The following is a 19,388-nucleotide window of genomic DNA, read 5'->3' as shown; positions in this document are numbered from 1 at the left end:
AAGACAAACATCATCTATTGGCACTGCCATGCTTATAATAGCAGCTGTCCAATGATGACACAGGTAGCATTGTAAAGACCTTTTTTTTCAAAGTAAGTAATTTCTTAACCTGTCTTCTCCCCACCTGTGAACTAATAGTGTGAGCTGCATCCACATAAAACATGAAATACTGGAGAAAGATACTACAGCAAGCTTTAAACAAGCTGAGATTTTGATATATTTGTAGTATTATATGGAGTACTATGTTAGTGCGGTAATAATGTCACCAATACCTGAACTTATTCATTCAGAACTACTTTGGGCATCACCTCACAGCACTTTATCTCATGCAAACATATTTTTGGAGTGTTAGCCACTGTGCTCAAAAGCACATCTGTAACTTCTCTGATTCTCCACATCCAACACTTTACCCTCAAGCATTTTAAAAGATCTGTTTTTCTTAAAGCATCATGTGCAGTTCTTTGCAAGTAGCACAAGCCAATACTTCTCAAAGCAATTAATGATTCTGCACACAGTGCAAGGTACTTTAAAAGAACATGACTTTCAGAAAGTACCAGGCCTCCTTCTTGGGAAGAATCAGTCTTGTAAAGTGCCACATTTTAAATGCCTTATAGCTCAGCATCTAAAATTACTCTTCACTTTTGTAAATCTTGGCCAATCTGGCTTAATTTAGGATCTGTGGAAGTGTTGCATTTGGTCTCATACAAGCGTCACTAAGCATTTGGCACCAGGCTGCCAAGTCAGAAGACGTCCTTGCATTATGAACAGCAGCACTGGTACGTCTTTGCTGAAAACTAGTGCTGTTTCCTTTTTTTTTAACTAGCTTGACCTGATTTTCTGAACCTTAGGTATGTGTTGGTTGGCTTTTTTACCTGTGCACATCGACAGAGGCTCCGTGGGTCCAGGAAGGAAAAGATGTATAAAGAGAGGACTCTGGGAAGCCTTGTGGTAAAATCTAGAGCCTCGGTGGGGACTCGATCCTGTAGCTGCTTGGCACAGAATTTTTGCTGTGACGGGGAGCAGCGTTCCAACAGGTCCACCAGGATCCTCCGCCTCTGACCATCTGTCCACTTGTCAAACTGAAAAAAGGAGTTTCAGGTTCTGAGAAACCGGAGATTCAGCTTCCTAAAATAAAGCGCACATTTAAGGCAAGGGAAAGTGCATAAGCAGCAGCTTCTGGTGACTCATTCAAGAGCAAAGCACGTAGGAACTGGGAACAAATGGAGAGGCTACATGAAAAGAAGCTCTGAAGCCACGTAACATGTGATTTATAATCCTCAAAGGATCCAGGATGGCCTAGTCCAGGACACACTCATGCTCACAAGACTCTTTGCTCCTGGGACCGGCTCTGAGACTTGGCTTCGCTCATGGAAAGGAGGAGACTCGGATCTGTGTTTACAGGATCAGGTCCCAAACTGCAATGAGTTCACCACTGATTCCTCATCTATCCTGACACTTCTATGGTCCCCACTACTGCAATATTCGAGTGCCTCACAATTTGTAAAGTATTTATTCCCACAATCCCACTGCATAGGAGAGAAATCCCCACTACAGAGAAGTGGAGCAACGAGAAACTAAATCAGCTGCCCATGTCTTACAAGGAAAATCTGCGGCACAGATGAGGCGGCACGGTAACGAAGATTTTTTGCAGCATTTCTATACTTATGACAGGTATCTAAAGAGGGGGATTGAAAGGGCTGTGGGAAGAAACGAGCACTTAGGTAACCACACAAGTATTTATCGCTTTGCTATGACGGCAACAACAACGCTGCATTGAGCAGAGCGGGGCAGAGCTGTGTAAACAGGGTGGGAGCAACGGTGGCGGTGGCTGGTGGTTAACTGGTGTTGATAGCAGAGGATGGAAAGGGCCCCGTCAGCAGGAATCTCCTGGGAGGAGACTGACCTCATCACCACAATCTGTGCAATCTGTCTCAAAACCTGCAAGAGCAGTCCTGGCTGCGAGGGTAGCGCAGAGTGCCAGGAGGGAGGAAATGTCAGGGGACCCGGCATGGTTAAAGATGGCTTTCTGGAGGCGAAATTTGGATTTTGGAGAAGTCCCGCTTCATCCTGCTTCCTAGCACTGCAAGAGCAGCCTCGACCCAAACTCACCTTCTTTTCAAAGGGAAAACTGAACTGTTTGGGGAATTCCCCTGTTTGGGGAATGTTGCTTTTCCCCGATTGTTTCTTTCTCACGCATCGGCCATCCCCAAAACACGCACTCGGCTTTCACAGGATTGTTTCCTGAAGCCAGCTTTCCACAGCTGACAACTTGCTTTCCACAGGTCAAATCACAGCACATTCATTTTTGCATTTAACCTCAGGGCATTAGAAGTTCTTACTTAAATGTGACCTCCAAAAATTAAAAATAATATGAAAAAGCACACGTTTCTTTCAATATTTTTTTTTTATTTATTGTGGGTAAATGGCTTAATGTCCAATGTCCCTTCCTTTCCCTTTCAGAACAAAACACACTAGAAACTCAGATTTTTTTTATTCTCTGCTTCCCCTGCCCCAAAATCTATGGTCAAGTGGAGAACTGGCAGAATAACAGTTTAAAATATACTGTGCAGATGAAAGGTAATTGAGAAGTAATTTCCTTCCAGATCATTTGAAAGAACTCTTTGTTTCTTTCTTTATTTTTACTTCGATGTATTTAATTCCAGTACTGGAGAATAAACTCTAAGAAATAAATAGCTCTTCTCCTTCTTGCAAACACGTCTGCAAGACCTTCAAGAAGGTCAGCATGAAGAAAGGGTGGAATTGGCATGCCTGAGATCTTGGAGAGATGAAAAGGCAAATAGAAAAAAGCTCTCAAATGTCCATCCCTTTTCAGACACAAACAGCAAATTAAGGAATACACCCTTTTCCTCCCATCCCTGTTTTGCATATAACTTTCACCTCTAATGATGTTTAGCAGAGTGCTAAGGAAAAACTGAAGCAGGACCTTTGGATTTAGGACTTGGAAACATGTTTCCTGAGAATAAAACCAGACAAAGGTGTACCAGAGGGGAACAGAGGAGGTTCTGCCTGTGCCCTTCTCACCCTCAGCTTGGTATAAAAGGCTTTCTCTGTCACATGGGGAAGGGGAAGGCTTCTGCTGCACACATTCCCCATTCATGATCACAGCTACATCCTCTTCTCATTAAAGCAAGCCGCAATCACCAATTTGCAAAGATAAATTTCTCCCACATAAGTTCCAGAGACAAGGGAGTATCCAGCTTACTCTCTTCCACACTAAGAGATTAAGTGAACTAATCAAAGCAAATCTAGCTTCTCTTCAGAAGGCAGAATATTTGCTCCTGTTTAACTCTTCCCATTCCGCCACGGGTTTTGCAATAAAGCAATTCCTTCCAGCATCCTCAGCCCGTGCTTACACTGCAAGGGAAACCCCATTTAAATCAGCGCCACACAGTCAGGAGCATGGGAACACACAGCTTCTTCTCCACTGCATTCAGCAGCAGCCAAGTAGTTAAGTAGGCATAATTTGTCTCTTTTCCAGTATTAACAAGCATGTCCCCATCCTACATTTGGCTGCCTTTCTCCACAGTTCCTCCCCTTGCATCTGATTACAGCAACCCAACCAGTTGGACCAGATTCCCCTTTTCAAGGTGCTGCACCTTCTCTAGCCGCAGCTAGGAACACTTTTTCCCTTTTCCGTGCCTTTCCCTGAGCCCTGGCAAACAATGTCTCCCCAGGGACTGTATGACATAAGGCTACACTGGCAATGCAGAGTGCTCAGTCCCTGCTTCTGCGATCAGTTTACAATTAATCCATGAGTGCACACACACAAATAACACAGCCTGACACTAAGGGGAGAGCCCAGGACCTCAGCGCCAAAGTACAGAGGCTCTGCCGCTTAACCTAAAGAGGCCCCTCTCCACTGTAAGAGACAGGTTGTTTTACTGACTTGAACTAGCCACTGAAATGGGACATAATCCTCATCTCCAGCCCAGCGTATCGACGTGAGTTCACAGGGTTACAATCACACGCAGGCATCCCTGTGCTCTGCAAACGTAGGACCCAATTCGCTAGTCAACGAGGCTCTTTTGCAGAATGGCTTGCAAGTAGATGGAGATGATTCACCGAGGAAGAAGCAATTTTCCCCTCCCTCCCCAGCCATCTTCTCCCAGTCCTGATAAAGGGATTTGTTGGAGACCTGGGACCTGGGTGAGAAGAGAAGAGATGAAGCAGACAGGCACCTGATATCCATGATACACTAATCTACCCAACCAAACCCTAAACATCCCTGCCACCAAGCAGCTCTGTGTCAGCAATTAGCAACTCGCCCCTAAGATCTGTTTGGTTCTGCTTTTGCTACTGTAGTTAAACAACTAAACCTGAAATTTTGCACGAGGAGACTCCTGGGAAGACTGCTGAGGAAGGCAAGCTGGCAGCCTGGTGACAAGAAATACCCCTGAGCAGGAGCCATGGCTCCTGCACCTTGGCACCTAGCATGGGTCAGCTTCTGGGTAAAGAGGTGCCTAGAGGTAGGGGTCTGCAGTGACTAGGTGTCCTGGTTTCGGCAGGGATAGAGTTAATTTTCTTTCCAGTAGCTGGTATAGTGTTATGTTTTGGATTCAGTATGAGAAGAATGTTGATAACACACTGATGTTTTCAGTTGTTGCTAAGTAGTGTTTAGACTAAGTCAAGGATTTTTCAGCTTCTCATGCCCAGCCAGCAAGAAGGCTGGAGGGGCACAAAGCGTTGGGAGGGGACACAGCCAGGACAGCTGACCCAAACTGGCCAAAGGGGTTTTCCATAGCATGTGACGTCATGCCCAGTATATAAACTGGGGGGAGTTGGCCCGGGGCAGCATGGATCACTGCTCAAGAACTAACTGGGCATCATCCGTCAGTGAGTGGTGAGCCATTGCTTTGTGCATCACTTGTTTTGTATATTCCAACTCTTTTATTATTATTTTCATTTTTTTATTGTTATTATTATCATTATTATTTTCTTCCTTTCTGTCCTATTAAACTGTTTTTATCTCAACCCATGAGTTTTACTTTTTTTCTTTCCCGATTCTCTCCCCCATCCCACTGGATGGGGGGGAAGTGAGTAAGCGGCTGCGTGGTGCTTAGTTGCTGGCTGGGGTTAAACCATGACACCAGGGATGGGGTTCAGCTGCCCAAACACCAGTGCCCTGCGTTGTGGGGTATCCTGCAAAGCCTAGAGGTGCCACTCCAAAGGTGACAATTCTCTGCAAATCCTGCATCATATCTGCCGTGGTATCTGCATATGTCCACAGTATCATACTCTCACCCTTCAAAACAAGGTGGCTGAATCCAAACCATGTATTTGGCATGGTTCCTGGTTCAGGCTAATGTCCAAATTGTGTCTGAACGATGTCTAGAAGAGTGCTACCGACCCAGGCCAAAATCGTGCCAGGGAGCGTGCTAACAATTTCATAGTGTGGATGAGCAAGTTCCAGTACCTGGGAACACTCAGATCTGCTGTATAAATTATTAGCACAATATGTAGCCCACAGGGTGAGCTGAATCACTGTCTGGGCTTCCCTGACATGTCTCCATCTCATTTGGTTGTAACGGAAGCAGAGACACTCAGATCACCTGGAGACATTGAAGCTTAGGTGTCTTAATCTACAAGTTCAACCCCAGCTTCATTGTCAACTTATTAGCCTGGGTGTCAGCAGGATAGCACTGAGCATTAAGGTAGAGCAAAATGCTTTTATGTTTTTTAAATTAATGGGAGGAATTTTTGGCTTGCAGAACACAGCAGAAAGGGAGGCTGAGAGGCAGAACGTCAAGGCATCTGCCCTGGGTGCAATACAGAATAAAAGCAACTAGAATAAAAAAGAAAAATTAAGAGAGAGATGTTAACCCTTTCACAGTTTAACCATCAGAAGGGTTTCAGCTGAAAGACAGCAGCGCAATTTCTCTTTTATACGTATCTCGGTAGTATTTGGGTAAAGGAGTTGGTGTAAAGAAATTCAATGCAAATGCCTCCAGCAGGATCACAGCCTGCAAATACTCAGGTATGGGAACAGCCATGTAAGACATGCAGTCTGCTGCCACTACACACCACCACTGCTTCCACTCTGTGCAGCAATACTTTGTGGAACTGAGCACAATCTGAGACAACCAAAAAATTGTAGAGGGTGCCATCGTGCATCTTGCATACTGCCCTTTGGGGCTGCCCACCAGCGCAGAAAACAGAGAAATAAAATCCCTTTAGGTCAGCTAGCTCATTGCTTCTCAACCTGTGTTTTATGGACTACAACAGCCTGGGAGACATCAAAGATGTTCTGTGGCACAGCTGGAAAAAAAATAACTAAATGAAAATGCACATACATAGTCCCTGAATGCATGCAAATAAAATCAGGAAGCGTAAAATAAACAATGAGCATCCAAAGTTTAATCTAATCTTTATTTGGCTGTAAAGGAAAACCACTGCGGCAATGCCGCACAAGGCAACCTGTTCTGCTTTCCCAGAAGGCCGGCTGGTCCTTCAGTGTAAAAAGGTTGAGAAACACTGAGCTAGTTCATCTCCTGCCGCAAGGCAGGATCCACTCTACCTAAACCACTCCTGACAAGTGTTTGTCTAACCTGTTCTCAAAAAACTCCAGCATTGGAGATTCCACCACTAACCTCTAGGCAAGCTATTCCGGCAATGAATTATCTGTAGCATTGGATTTTGCTGGTGTCTGAATTGCGACTCCATCATTGCAATTCAAGCCCATGATTTGTTGTCCTATCTAATGTGAACGCAGAGATCAGATCATTCCCTTCTTCTTTTTGGACATCTTTTGTGTGTCACTGGAAAGATATTATTAGGTCTTTTCTCCATCTTCCCTACAGTAAAGGGATTGTTTTCATATTTTCTGGACCTGAGACTGTTTTTACATATGACTTGTTCTCAGAAGTATGTCCAATTGATCCTCTGCTTTCTCAAAATGCAAGGACCAGAACTGGGGATGGCTCTGCCTTTCAGACAGCCGTTTGGGATATTTCCGTTTACTACAATTATAAGACACTGTCAGCTTATATTCAGTTTGTGATCCACCATAATTCCCAGCTATTTTTATGCAGAACTGCTGCATACTTGGCTTTTCTCAGATCTGCAGTTTTCGTAAATGTCATTCTTACATGCAGCACTTTTTACTTGTCCTCATCAAACTGCAGATCATTTCATTCTGATTTCTAATCTCCAACGTTAATTAAAACCCTTCAAGCCTGGTGTCACCTGCAGATGAGTATGTACTTTCCATTCTATCACCCAGATACTACTGAAAATACTTAACAGTTCTGGACTTAGGACAGACTTCAGCCTTCCAGTTTCATAATAAAGCATTTCCAACTACACTGAATATGGGTTCCCAGCCATACAAACCCACCCTTCAGCAGTTTCATCTGGTCCGTACTTCCTGAGAGGGCTTTGAGAAGGTCATGTGAATCAATGTAAAAACTCCTGCCCAGACCACTGTGACTTCTTGACACAGTTTCTCTCAATCTCAGAGTGCTCTAGGCTTTGCATACCAGATATTATAATGCCACAGGCTTTGAAGGGAGTTAAGAGCAGCTTTTGTGCTTTCTGCACCCATTTCATTGGTATGATGAATGACAGAAGCGCAAGAAGAATTAGCTCTGAAGGAGCATGATGAGAGCTACTGATCTAGTGTCATATGAAGGGTCAGAAATTTAACCTTTGAGAAGATGATTCAGCACTCTTATGTGTGTTTGCAGGAAAGCTGTTTCCAGATTTTGGCTCTTTCAGTGGGGGTTCTAATGAAAACATTTTTGCCCTTTTGCCAGTATATCCCATGGGCATTTTAAAACATCCAACAATTTTCAAGAGACAGGTTTTAGGTCTGTCAGTTACTGACTATCATGCTAAAAGTTGTTTTTTGAACAACAGTCATTCAACTATTTTGTTTTCTTGGTGTCCATGAAATTCTTTATTATCAAAATGCATGCATGTCAACAAGTTATGGAAAGCATATTTCTTATAAAGATGAATAATCCTTATCAGCTTAAAATCAAAATACTTGTCTGTAAAGACCAGTTCCTAGCAAAAAAATTTCCACGAGTGACCTATTAGGCATAAAGAATAAGTGTCAAATAAAGTTACTGTGCAAATACTCTTTATCAAAGAGTGCTGACAAGGAGCATCATTTCTGTATTTCTGTTTAGCTTGTGTATCATATGTGACCATGTAACTGGTTCTTTGGTTCCATTTATAAAGATGTGCACAAGGATCAACCATACAGTTACTACTGAGCCACATTAATACATTCAGCTGAATTCACTCATTTACTGCAACGAAGTCCCTGAGTCTGTATTCCTGCTTGCATAGGAGACTGAGCAGATTACGGCTGCTTTCCCAGAATGGCCTTTAAATAGATTTTGCCGTATAAAAGAGAAAGCACAATGCAATATTTAAGGGGTGAGTTTAGGACTAGGGCAAATCTTGTGCCATTGCATGCTCTGCCATCAGCTTCCTGGGTAGGTCAGTTAGAGTTGTATTCCTTTCAAGCAGCCAGCTATGTCTCCCTTCATAGGCTATGGAAAGAAACAGACTTCTCTAGAGGGCTGATCCTTCATCCTACATTAAGTGAGATGAATTATCCTCTGGAAGTACCACTTTCTCTCTGTTGACTCTATAAGGAGCCTGTGATGACCAGACCAGCCAGGCTTAAATATTATGTTTCAGACATACACACCCAGCCAGAGAAACCCCATCCTGAATGCCTAACTTGCGGTCATTTGTGGTTGGGGCAGACAAATTCTATCTCATCTTTCTGTGCCTTATTTTCTCATCTGCAAAACAGGGTGACAGCACTCTCCTGTCTCATGTTGGAGCTGTGAAGATAATGAGAGTAAGAAATTGTGAGGTGCTCAATGATTACAGTATTAGGAGCCACATGTGTGCACTTGGTAGATAACATGTCATTTATTACAGGTTTCAAAGACCTGCTAGCAGGCAATGGTAATACCTAAACATCCAGTATCTTCTTTGAAGTCTTGACAGACTTTTCCCAGGGTTTCTTATCCCATTTCAGATCATTCTGATGATGGAATATGATTTCCCAAGTTCAGAGCTTAAAGAATGTGGGCACTGAGGGAATTTACACCTTTACCTTCCTCATAAGTAGAGCAGTTACAGCTCACTTTCACATCAGGAAAATGAATCCCTTTTTCAAAATAGGATAGGTTTTACATTCCCATTATAGTAATCTCTTGATCAGTTCAGAAATCTAGCTGTATTTGAATATGTATTTAAAGAGAAAAGTTTACCCATTTTCCAAGTAGGGCTCTTCTTTCTTCGAATACCTATAAAACAAACACACACAAATAAAACTGAATATTTAAAGGGGATTCCATATGTCCTAAGAAAAATATAGCTTGAAATACAATCTACAAGATATAAACAGAATCACTGAATGGAAGAGTTTGGAAGAAACCTGTGGAGATCTTTTAGCCCAAACTCCCTGGTAGGGTCAACTAAAGCAGGTTGCTCAGGGCCGTGTCCAGATGGGTTTTGAATATCAATCTTAACACAGTCAGACCATTAGGAGTAAGATAGTAAGACCAGTCTTCGTTCCCTGGCCACTTTACAGTGACAACTAATCATAGAATCATAGAATGGTTTGGGCTGGAAGGGACCTTAAAGATCATCTAGTTCCACCCCCCTGCCATGGGCAGGGACACCTTCCACTAGACCAGGTTGCTCAAAGCCCCATCCAACCTGGCCTTGGACACTCTTCCAGGGATGGGGCATCCACAACCTCTCTGGGAAACCTGTTCCAGTGCCTCACCACCCTCGCAGTGAAGAGCTTCTTCCTTACATCTGATCTAAATCTACCCTCTTTCAGATTAAAGCCATTACCCCTTGTCCTGTCACTACATGCCCTTGTAGAAGTCCCTCTCTGGCTTTCCTGTAGGCCCCCTTTAGGTACTGGAAGGCCACTATAAGGTCTGCCTGGAGCCTTCTCCGGGCTGAACAACACCAACTCCTTCAGCCTGTCTTCATAGGATAGGTGCTCCAGCCCTCTGATCATCTTCGTGGCCCTCTGGACTCACTCCAACAGGTCTATGTCCTAATAAGAAGGATGATCGGTATCAAAATACAGCAGAGGATTTATGAGGTTCACCTTTATCCATAGGGAGCTAGACCTGAAAGCACTAGCGTGTAGCTTCCCACTACCACAAAACTGCCTTCTGTACTCAGGATTGTGACCTGGGAAGTCAGGAAATGCTGTAGATGATTCTTCCAGAAGACAGATCAAAGAGGAAAAAGCCCAGCTTATAACTGCACATAAAAACAGCTATTAACCACAACTAGGAAAACATACTTGATCATTATAAACTCCAAACATGTTACTGCTATGACAGTCTGCAAAGGTTCCTGCAGAGAAAGACATTATCAGTGCTGATGTCTGGTACAGCAGTTGACAGCATTAGCTCTGTCTCTCTCAGCAGGAGTGTCTCTTGCGAGGGGTGAAAAATGACATTTCTTTTATTTGTATGTTGACAGTTATTATTTGCTTTATTTGCATGTGGGACACTTGGTAAAGTAAGAAAAAAACCCCTAACAAGCTGAACTTGGAGAAGGATTTGCCACAAGCAAGTGATGAATAGTCAAAGATCTAAGTTTGGGGTTGGATAATTCAAGTGAAGCAGGGAGCTATTTATATAACTGAAAGCAATGTTAATGGTCTTTGATCAAAGAAAGACACGTACTTGCTTTCAGCAATCTTGGAGATACATCTGAGCCAACTCTGACAGAGAGTTCTGCCTACTCCAGGCACTTGGAAGCATTAATTAGCAACAGAATGGCCCAAAATAGGTGTAATCATCTACTGCCTTAATCAAGCCCATTTACTGTCCTCTCCTCCAAGGCCTTGGAGTTATACCTATAGTGTGCCTAAGCTGGCTGGCTTTGGACACAGCCTGAGGCCGAGGTTGCTCCTGAGATCTGCCATCTCACATCCATGTCTTCAGGTGGTTTTAAATAAGCTGAAGTTCAAGGCTGTTTGGCAAATCCCTCCACACTTTGCTGCAAATGCCACTGGGGACTCTTCTACCCAACACCTGAATTACTGCCCAGCAGAAGGCAAATTGTCTCCCAACTTCCAGTCCATCCTTAAAGGCAGCACAGCCCTGTATTCAGCAGGACTGATGCTGAAGTCTGTCCAGTTTTGCTGCGGGTGAGCAGGCTACCCCGTCTCCTACCCTTACTTCATCCCTAACTGTAGCACAACCTTGGCATATCTAAGACTCCACCTCTGGTTTTCTGACCATGAATGCTGCATAATTGGAGGTTTCCTAATTCTGGCTTCTTGACTTTGGTCTGTGCCTGATGGTGATCCTGGCTTTAAAACAACCATGACTGCTCATGTCCCAGTAGTAACACCCTGGATAGTCTTTTCTGTTCTAACAGCTGTTGTAAAGGCAGAAAACCACAGATGGAGGCAGGAGGACTCAGGATCTACAGCAGGCAGGAGAGAGCTGGGTCCTACCAACAATGCAGACATCTGTACTCCTGAGCATGTTTGAAAATCCAGGGAAATCTACAGGAACTACTAATGGAGTACCCCCAGGATTACCCAAAATTAGACAGGTAGCGAATTTATGCTACTAACTGTTCTTGGGTCTGCTCCTAACAATGGTTTAGTTGGAGCTTAAATGCTTCTGCCTTGGATCAGCTCTGAATTCCCACCACTCCTGCCCCTTATTGCCTACTCTACTAACAAGTACATTTCTTATGCATCTGTTCTCCTTACGCTTTCAACTTCTCACTGTTTTTCACATACTTTCTATCTATAAATTCTTTTCTCTCTTCATGCTTTCTCTTAACTCAAGAGTGCAGAAATGAGCAGAGATATGATTGTATGAAGATGGCACCTTGTCACTGACTAGCTCCCTATATATATCAATTGGACTATCTCCTGATTTCAGCTGCCAGCAATATTTTTGTTGCAACTATTTTTTTTTTCTGCCAACACTACAGAGCAGTATAGTGATATACGAAAAGGTGTTTCAGGCAGGTCAATGCTTTAAAACCTGGATCAGAAACAAGCAAACACTTTTTATCATAAATTTAATCACTGAGCACAGGTCTGGGAGCTTATGTTATGTTCTTTCCTACCTGGGACATCATTAAGCATTGGAGTATACAAAAATCCAATACGAGCTCCTAAAAGTTTTGCTGCAGCCCAATGCAACACGAGACTGCCTAAGGAGCAGAGGAGTAAGAAGGTGGGAAAGGGTGGTTTCACCCACATACTTATTTCTAATTAGATCATACTTTATTGCACAGTGATGTGCATCTGTAAAAATATGTTTTAAAGGGTGTAGGAAACAGACATTAAAATGATTCAAAGGCTGGAGAATATGCCAGATTGAAAGGACTTCAAAGAGCTCAATCTGTTTAGTTTATCAAAAAAAGTTCAAGTGTTGGCTTGAAGCAGGGTAAAAGTCCTTCCACAAGGAAAAAGTACTGGTTACAGAAGAGTTTAATAAGCTAGTAGGGGAAGATTTAAATGATGGAAGCTAATGCTAGAGGTATTCAGACAGGAGACAAGGTTTCATCTTTTCATGGTATAGGGGATTAATCATGTGAAAAATTATTAGGGAAGTGATGAAATTCTCATTTCATAAGGAATGAAGGTCCTTAACTCCAAAGGAAGTCTGGATATCTTCATGGAAGATGTATTTTAGCCAAATTCTAGTTAGCGAGCTCAAGACTGGGAGAACTGTGTGAAACAAAAGGGCTCAAGAAATCCAGGAAGCCAGACTACATGATGTAATGGGCCTCTCTGGATTAAATTCTATGAATCATCAACAGAAATTTAAACTGAATTCTGAGGGAGGAATAAGCTTCTGGTGATACATGAGCCAAAAAAACCTCAGTTATGTTAGCAGTTCCCAGATATAGTATACAGAGTGGGAGGTTAGGAAATGCATCTCGTTATTTATAAATTGAGTGCATCATTTCAGTTTCCAAAATACCAAGCTAGGCTCATCACTGCCAGGCTTCGCAGAGAAGCGAGAGCATGGGTACTAAGGTCTCTCCTATGAGCTGAGGTGGAGCACTCCGGCCACTCAGAAACTTACGCAGACACTCAGTTTGCTCTGGGGTTAACTGAAGTCTTCTGGTGCAGAAAAAGAATGATTTGGTAACTTTCACTAAAAAATGAATACACATTTTTTGTTTAAAAACAACCAGTTTGGCAAAATAACAGTACTTGAACTAAATACTTGCATGCTTTAAACAATGTACATTAGAACTTTCCATTTTACTTAACAATTTATATATATATATGTATACATAATAAAGACTGTATGTGTGTTTGATATATGCATACTTCTAATAGCAAACACAATTTTAAAGTTTTTATTCCATTACTCATGACCTACACAGGCAAAAACATAAGTTAAATTTTTCTAGGACTTGAGAATTTGTGAAGTGAACCTGAGAATTTGTCTTGGGATTTGAGAATATTCAAAACCAACTGGACAAGATCCTGAGCAAATGCTTCAGCTGACTTTGCCTTCAGAGTTTGGACTAGATGATCTCTGTAAGTCCCTTCCAATCTCAACAATTCTGTGATTCTATGAATTTCACCCATTTGCATAGAACTTGCCTTGTCATTCATGAGTTGATGGTTCAGTGGAGTCCATGTGCTCATCTTGGTCTGTAGCTTGGGGCCATCCATGTTTCTAGGAGGTGCAAATGCCATAGATACAGGAGATGGTGGGTCCTCTGGTGTCTCGTCAGCACCACTGGCTACAACAATTGAACAGAACAAAGACCAACATTATCTCTGTGCTACTCCATTACAGTATGTTAGTGAAAAGCAAATAATTTTAAGAAGGAAACCAACAATTTCATAGCATAGCAATGATACAAGTAAAATTATTTGGAAATCAGTTAGGGTAAGGCCTTTTATTTTATGTAACCACAGTAGCCGTGACAGTAAAGGCCAGATTTCCTGCCACTAACATCATATAAATAATCAATAGTTAAGGAGTTCTTCCCCATCACAAATGTTATTGAATATGCCTTTCATTTTTGCTGCATGAATGATCACAAGAGGGTATATGCAGCAAGCTAGAAAATACACAAAATTTCTCTTTCCAGTTGTTGGCACTGACAGTTGAAGATAACTTGTGCATCTACTTAAGTGACCCTAGCTAGGTTTTTACTGATTTTGGTGGGCATAGAAATCGTTTAGGTTGGAAAAGACCTTTAAGATCATCAAGTCCAAACGTTAACCTAGCACTGCCAAGTCCACCACTAAACCATGTCCCTAAGCACCACATCTACACGTCTTTTAAACACCTCCAGGGATGGTGACTCCACCACTTCCCTGGACAGCCTGTTCCAATGCTTGACAACACTTTCAGTGAATAAATTTTTCCTAATATCCAATCTAAACCTCCCCTGGCGCAACTTGAGGCTGTTTCTTCTCGTCCTATCGCTTGTTACTTGGGAGAAGAGGCCAACCCCCACCTGGCTACAACCTCCTTTCAGGTAGCTGTAGAGAGCGATAAGGTCTCCCCTCAGCCTCCTTTTCTCTAGGTTAACAACCCCAGATCCCTCAGCTGCTGCTCCTAAGACTTGTGCTTTAGACCCTTCACCAGCTTTGTTGTTCTTCGTTGGACACACTCCAGCACCTCAACGTCTTTCTTGTAGTGAGGGGCCCAAAACTGAACACAGTATTTGAGGTGCGGCCTCACCAGTGCCGAGTACAGGGGGACGATCCCTTCCCTGGTCCTGCTGGCCACACTATTTCTGATACAAGCCAGGTTGCCATTGGCTTTCTTGGCCACCTGGGCACACTGCTGGCTCATATTCAGCCGGCTTTTGACCAGCATCCTGGGGTCCTTTTCCTCCGGGCAGCTTTCCAGCCACTCTTCCCCAAGCCTGTAGCATTGCGTGGGGTTGTTGTGACCCAAGTGCAGGACCTGGTACTCAACCTTGTTGAACTTCATAGAACTGGCCTCGGCCCATCGATCCAGCCTGTCCAGATCCCTCTGTAGAGCCTTCCTACCCTCAAGCAGATCAATACTCCTGCCCAACTTGGTGTCATCTGCAAACTTACTGAGGGTGCACTCGATCCCCTCATCCAGATCATTGATAAAGATATTAAACAGAACTGGCACCAATACTGAGCCCTGGGGAACACCACTTGTGACCAGCTGCCAACTGGAGTTAACTCCATTTACCACAACTCTTGGCCATCCAGCCAGTTTTTTGTCCAGCGAAGAGTACACCCGTCCAAGCCATGAGCAGCCAGTTTCTCCAGAATGCTGTGGGAAACGGTGTCAAAGGCTTTACTAAAGTCCAGGTAGACAACATCCACAGCCTTTCCCTCACCCACTAAGTGGGTCACCTTGTCATAGAAGGAGATCAGGTTAGTCAAGCAGGACCTGCCTTTCATAAACCCATGCTGACTGGACCTGATCACCTGGTTGTCCTGTATGTGCTGTGTGATGGTACTCAAGATGATCTGCTCCATAACCTTCCCTGGCACTGAGGTCACACTGACAGGCCTGTAGTTCCCCAGGTCTCCCCTCCGGCCCTTCTTGTAGATGGGCATCACATTCGCTAATGTCCAGTCAACTGGGACCGCCCCAGTTAGCCAGGACTGCTGATAAATGATTGAAAGTGGCTTGATGAGCACTTCTGCCAGCTCCCTCAGTACCCTTGGGTGGATCCCATCTGGCCCCAAAGACTTGTGTGTGTGTAAGTGGTGTAGCAGGTCGCTAACAGTTTCCCCTTGGATTATGGGGGCTTCATTCTGCTCCCTGTTCCTGTCTTCCAGCTCAGGGGGCTGGGTACCCTGAGAACGACTGGTCTTACTATTAAAGACTGGGGAAAAGAAGGCATTAAGTATCTCAGCCTTTTCCTCATCCTTTGCCACTGTGCTTCCCCCCGTATCCAATAAAGGATAGAGAGTCTCCTTAGCCCTCCTTTTGTTGCTAATGTATTTATAGAAGCATTTTTTATTGTCTTGTATGGCAGTAGCCAGATTAAGTTCTAGTTGGGCTTTGGCCCTTGTAATTTTCTCCCTGTATAACCTCACGACATCCTTCTAGTCCTCCTGAGTTGCTTTCCCCTTCTTCCAAAGGTCATAAACTCTCCTTTTTTTCCTAATAATGCCAAGTCTCAAAGGGCCAATTTGTTTCTGTAACACTTAACTGAAAGAATGAAATCCAGAATGGTTCAGAATTGACTGAAATCTCTTAGGGTCCTGTGTTCAGGCAGATTGGTTTTGACAGTTTGGACTGACTGTGCTGCTCTTTTAAACAAAAATTTCTACATGAAGTAAATCAGACATTTAACAAAATTTTCCCTTCCCTTTTGTGACACCAAGTAACTGAACTTTGTTCAGACAAAATAATTTCTTCAAAAATTCTTGCCCAAACATAGGCAAAGCTTTTTTCCTTCATCTTCTGTCCTGCAGCTGGATTCAGCAGGATAATGTCATTGCTCACCTCAGGCATCCAATTTCCAGACTGGAGGCTTAAGCTGCAGCAGCCTGAAAACCAAGTAATTTCTTTACCACATTAAAAAATATCTCAGTTCCCTGCATACAGTTATTAGGCAATTTTTCTGTAAACACTTCAGATCGCTTTAAAGCTTCACAGTGGCAAGGTGAATAATATGACTTCTGGAACAAAAGAAAAGGCAAATCCACTAAGTAACTCCAATATTGTGTTGCCAGCCTACGCCGAACCCAAGCGCCTCAAAACCCACCCAGCAAAAGGACCTTTCTAGCTAATAGAGCTCTGAGGCTCACAAGACACATCTTCATGAAAGCCCAGTCCCCTATTCCTCACGCAGACAAAATTCTTGTCTATACCAATGGAATATTAATCTTCAAAACCCACTGCAGGATCTGTCTGGGCACATCACCTTTTTGATTAGTTTTTCCTCCCTTTCTTTCCTAAGTTATTATGGAATCAAAGAAATATAAAGAAAAAAACGAAAAATCTGTTACATCTTTCTCTCTGCATCTGGTGATGTAATATGGTCCGTGGTTAGGAAATAAGTTCATTAAAAGAGTCTGAGTTCTTTCTCTTTCTTTTTTTTTTTTTTTGCTAGAGATCCTTAAATAACTTATTGTCTGCACACTGCAATTTTAACTTCCCACAGAGAAGCCACTGAAAGCTAAAAGACTTACTTACTAAGGTTTCAAAGCCTCATATTCTGTAGTTGGCCAATGTTAGAGGCTTCTTGTGCAACTGAGTAGGTGCATTTGGGATATGCATTACGACGGGATCGCTTACTGGCTTGTTTTTGTTTTGGTTTTCTGCAAGGCCCCTGCCCTTTTCAATGCACAGAAATACAACATTACAGGCTAGAGAAACAGCTCCACTGCCAAAAAAACAGGTTCAGGCAACCATGTCCTGTTTTTCAGGGACAACCTTCTACCATTAGTCACAAAAACATCAGTTGTCACTGCAGCACACTCCCAACCCTGGATTCATGTTCCAGTTTCCCTACGCAGACATGCTTTCTTGGTGCTGGAGCAGCTGCATTCACAAAGCGCCTCTGTGAACTGGCGCGTTAGCAGCTTGCAGCCCAAAGAGACAGTCTTGCCTCTGGACTCTTGTACGCCCTCTGTGCCAAAAATGTGGCTCGGAACACACCTGGCAGAAGTCATGTTCCCAGCTGCACACGCCATAGAACAGCCTGAATTGCACTTCATGTTTGAGCACAATGTGTAAACGGGGCTGCAAAGGCAGGTACATTCAGGCAAACAGGTGAGCATAGCCAAATATTTTAACTTTGTAGATGATGTGCCAGCTTGCCATCCCTCCCTCGCTACCCCTTTGCTAGCGCAGTCACACAACCACCGTCTGCTCTGCTCCTTATTGCCCCAGCTACACTCAGAATAGTGATGAGGGGAGGGAGGTAACCCCAAGTCCAACCTCAGCGGTGTGTGTTTACAGGGTGAATTCTTTGGTGAAGTCAGGACTGTGCAGTGTCACTTTAGAGCATGTGTTTTACTGGGGTTCCTCAAAGGCACACTGTACATGCTGAGACTCAGTGCGCTTACTTATTAGGTGGCCTTGAACTTCATGGGGTGCATCAGAGGAGCTAGCAGTGTTAGAAAATCTAGAAGCACCTTACCTGTAACATGCAGCTACCCTAAAAATTGGACTGCAAGTTCTTTATAGGCCTTCTAAGAAAAGACTTGGTTTACCAACTACAATTTAGCTACCTGTTCCCCAAAGGAAAACCTGGGCTTCTTGTCTTCACCTTGAAGTCCCTATCCCTGACAGGATTAACAGCTAATCTGGCTTCTTCAAGACCCTAGAGTAACTCTGATCAGAGTTAATCTATGACATGATACTGAGGTGGCTGCAGGAGCTTGCTCAGGTAGCATTAAAAAGCAGCTGGTGTACTGTGCAGACCAGCGATTGTCAAGCTGTTTAGCCAGGGCCCCGCTTTTCTTCTGCAATAGTCGTTATCTTTGGACTGGCTGCCCAAAATAACATTCCAGAGATTGCTCCAGCTTGTTCTTCACATATCCTGGGATGAAATTCATCAGGCTTAGCTGATCTGAAAACATTCAACCAGCAAGAGACAGGAGATGAGGTTAACAAGAAATTAAGCTTTAAATATATATAAGGAAAATGTTAGTTTACTACCCAAAGAGGAAAAGCTATTGATACATGATGCTATAAAAATTATATATTATCCTTGTTCTAGGAAAAATAAAAAAGCAATGTAGGAGCAGGTGGCAGGCATAGTAAATACTAGCGCAAAAGAGATTTGGGGGAAAGACCGAGTTTTGTGAGTACATACAGTGTTTTCAAGCTGGTTCTGTTTGCTAAACTTCACACCAAGTTGATCAGAGATCTCCAGGTGTTTCAAAGCAGTTACCTTACACAGTTTGCAGAAAGCAGGTGAGCCTGGCAGAGTGCAAATGTTAAAAAGCTGCCTGGGTTACTACAGCCAGAGAGTACCTAGGAATGGTTCACAGTTCAAATGAAAGGATATACTGAGTGAGGATCCAAGAGATTTGTGCTTTTTGAGATATATGAAGAAGACACACATTAATTTCACAGGGCAGAAAAGACAAATGGTGTTGTCTAACAGTGAGACAATTTTAAGACTGATTGAAATCCTACTGAAGCCCATGGAAATACTTTCACTGATTTCAGTACAAGTTGGGTCAAGGGCTCTTGGTTTAAAACAATGTGATTGCATTTACGAAAGATTAACAATACATAATGATCATATCATATTAACTAAGGGCATTGGAATAATTTCTTTTAGCTGGGTTAATCTCTGCTTAACCCTCTGGAATGGCATTCCAGAGGTTTGTGCAAACCATATTCAAAACAAGTCCTTCAGAAGCAGACCCACTTTATTAATGTTTTTGACCACATCTCTATAGCAGTAAGCCT

General features: G+C 43.2%; 1 protein-coding gene across 1 annotated transcript in view; it reads right to left on the bottom strand.

Moving 5' to 3' along the window:
- FBXO16 (F-box protein 16) overlaps window positions 1–13,702 on the bottom strand; it is a 28,854-nt gene extending 15,152 nt beyond the window's left edge. Inside the window, exons 1-3 of the mRNA XM_010583162.1 lie at window positions 13,607–13,702; window positions 9,255–9,290; window positions 873–1,079 (exon numbers count right to left, since the gene is read on the bottom strand). Of these exons, the coding sequence (XP_010581464.1) occupies window positions 873–1,079; window positions 9,255–9,290; window positions 13,607–13,702 (339 nt within the window). The remainder of the gene's footprint in view (window positions 1–872; window positions 1,080–9,254; window positions 9,291–13,606) is intronic.
- Window positions 13,703–19,388: the final 5,686 nt, after the last annotated feature.

This window comes from Haliaeetus leucocephalus, unplaced genomic scaffold (genome assembly GCF_000737465.1).
Source record: "Haliaeetus leucocephalus isolate CR32 unplaced genomic scaffold, Haliaeetus_leucocephalus-4.0 Scaffold871, whole genome shotgun sequence".
NCBI classification, from domain to species: Eukaryota; Metazoa; Chordata; class Aves; order Accipitriformes; family Accipitridae; genus Haliaeetus; species Haliaeetus leucocephalus.
This window is presented reverse-complemented; position numbering and strand designations above follow the sequence as displayed.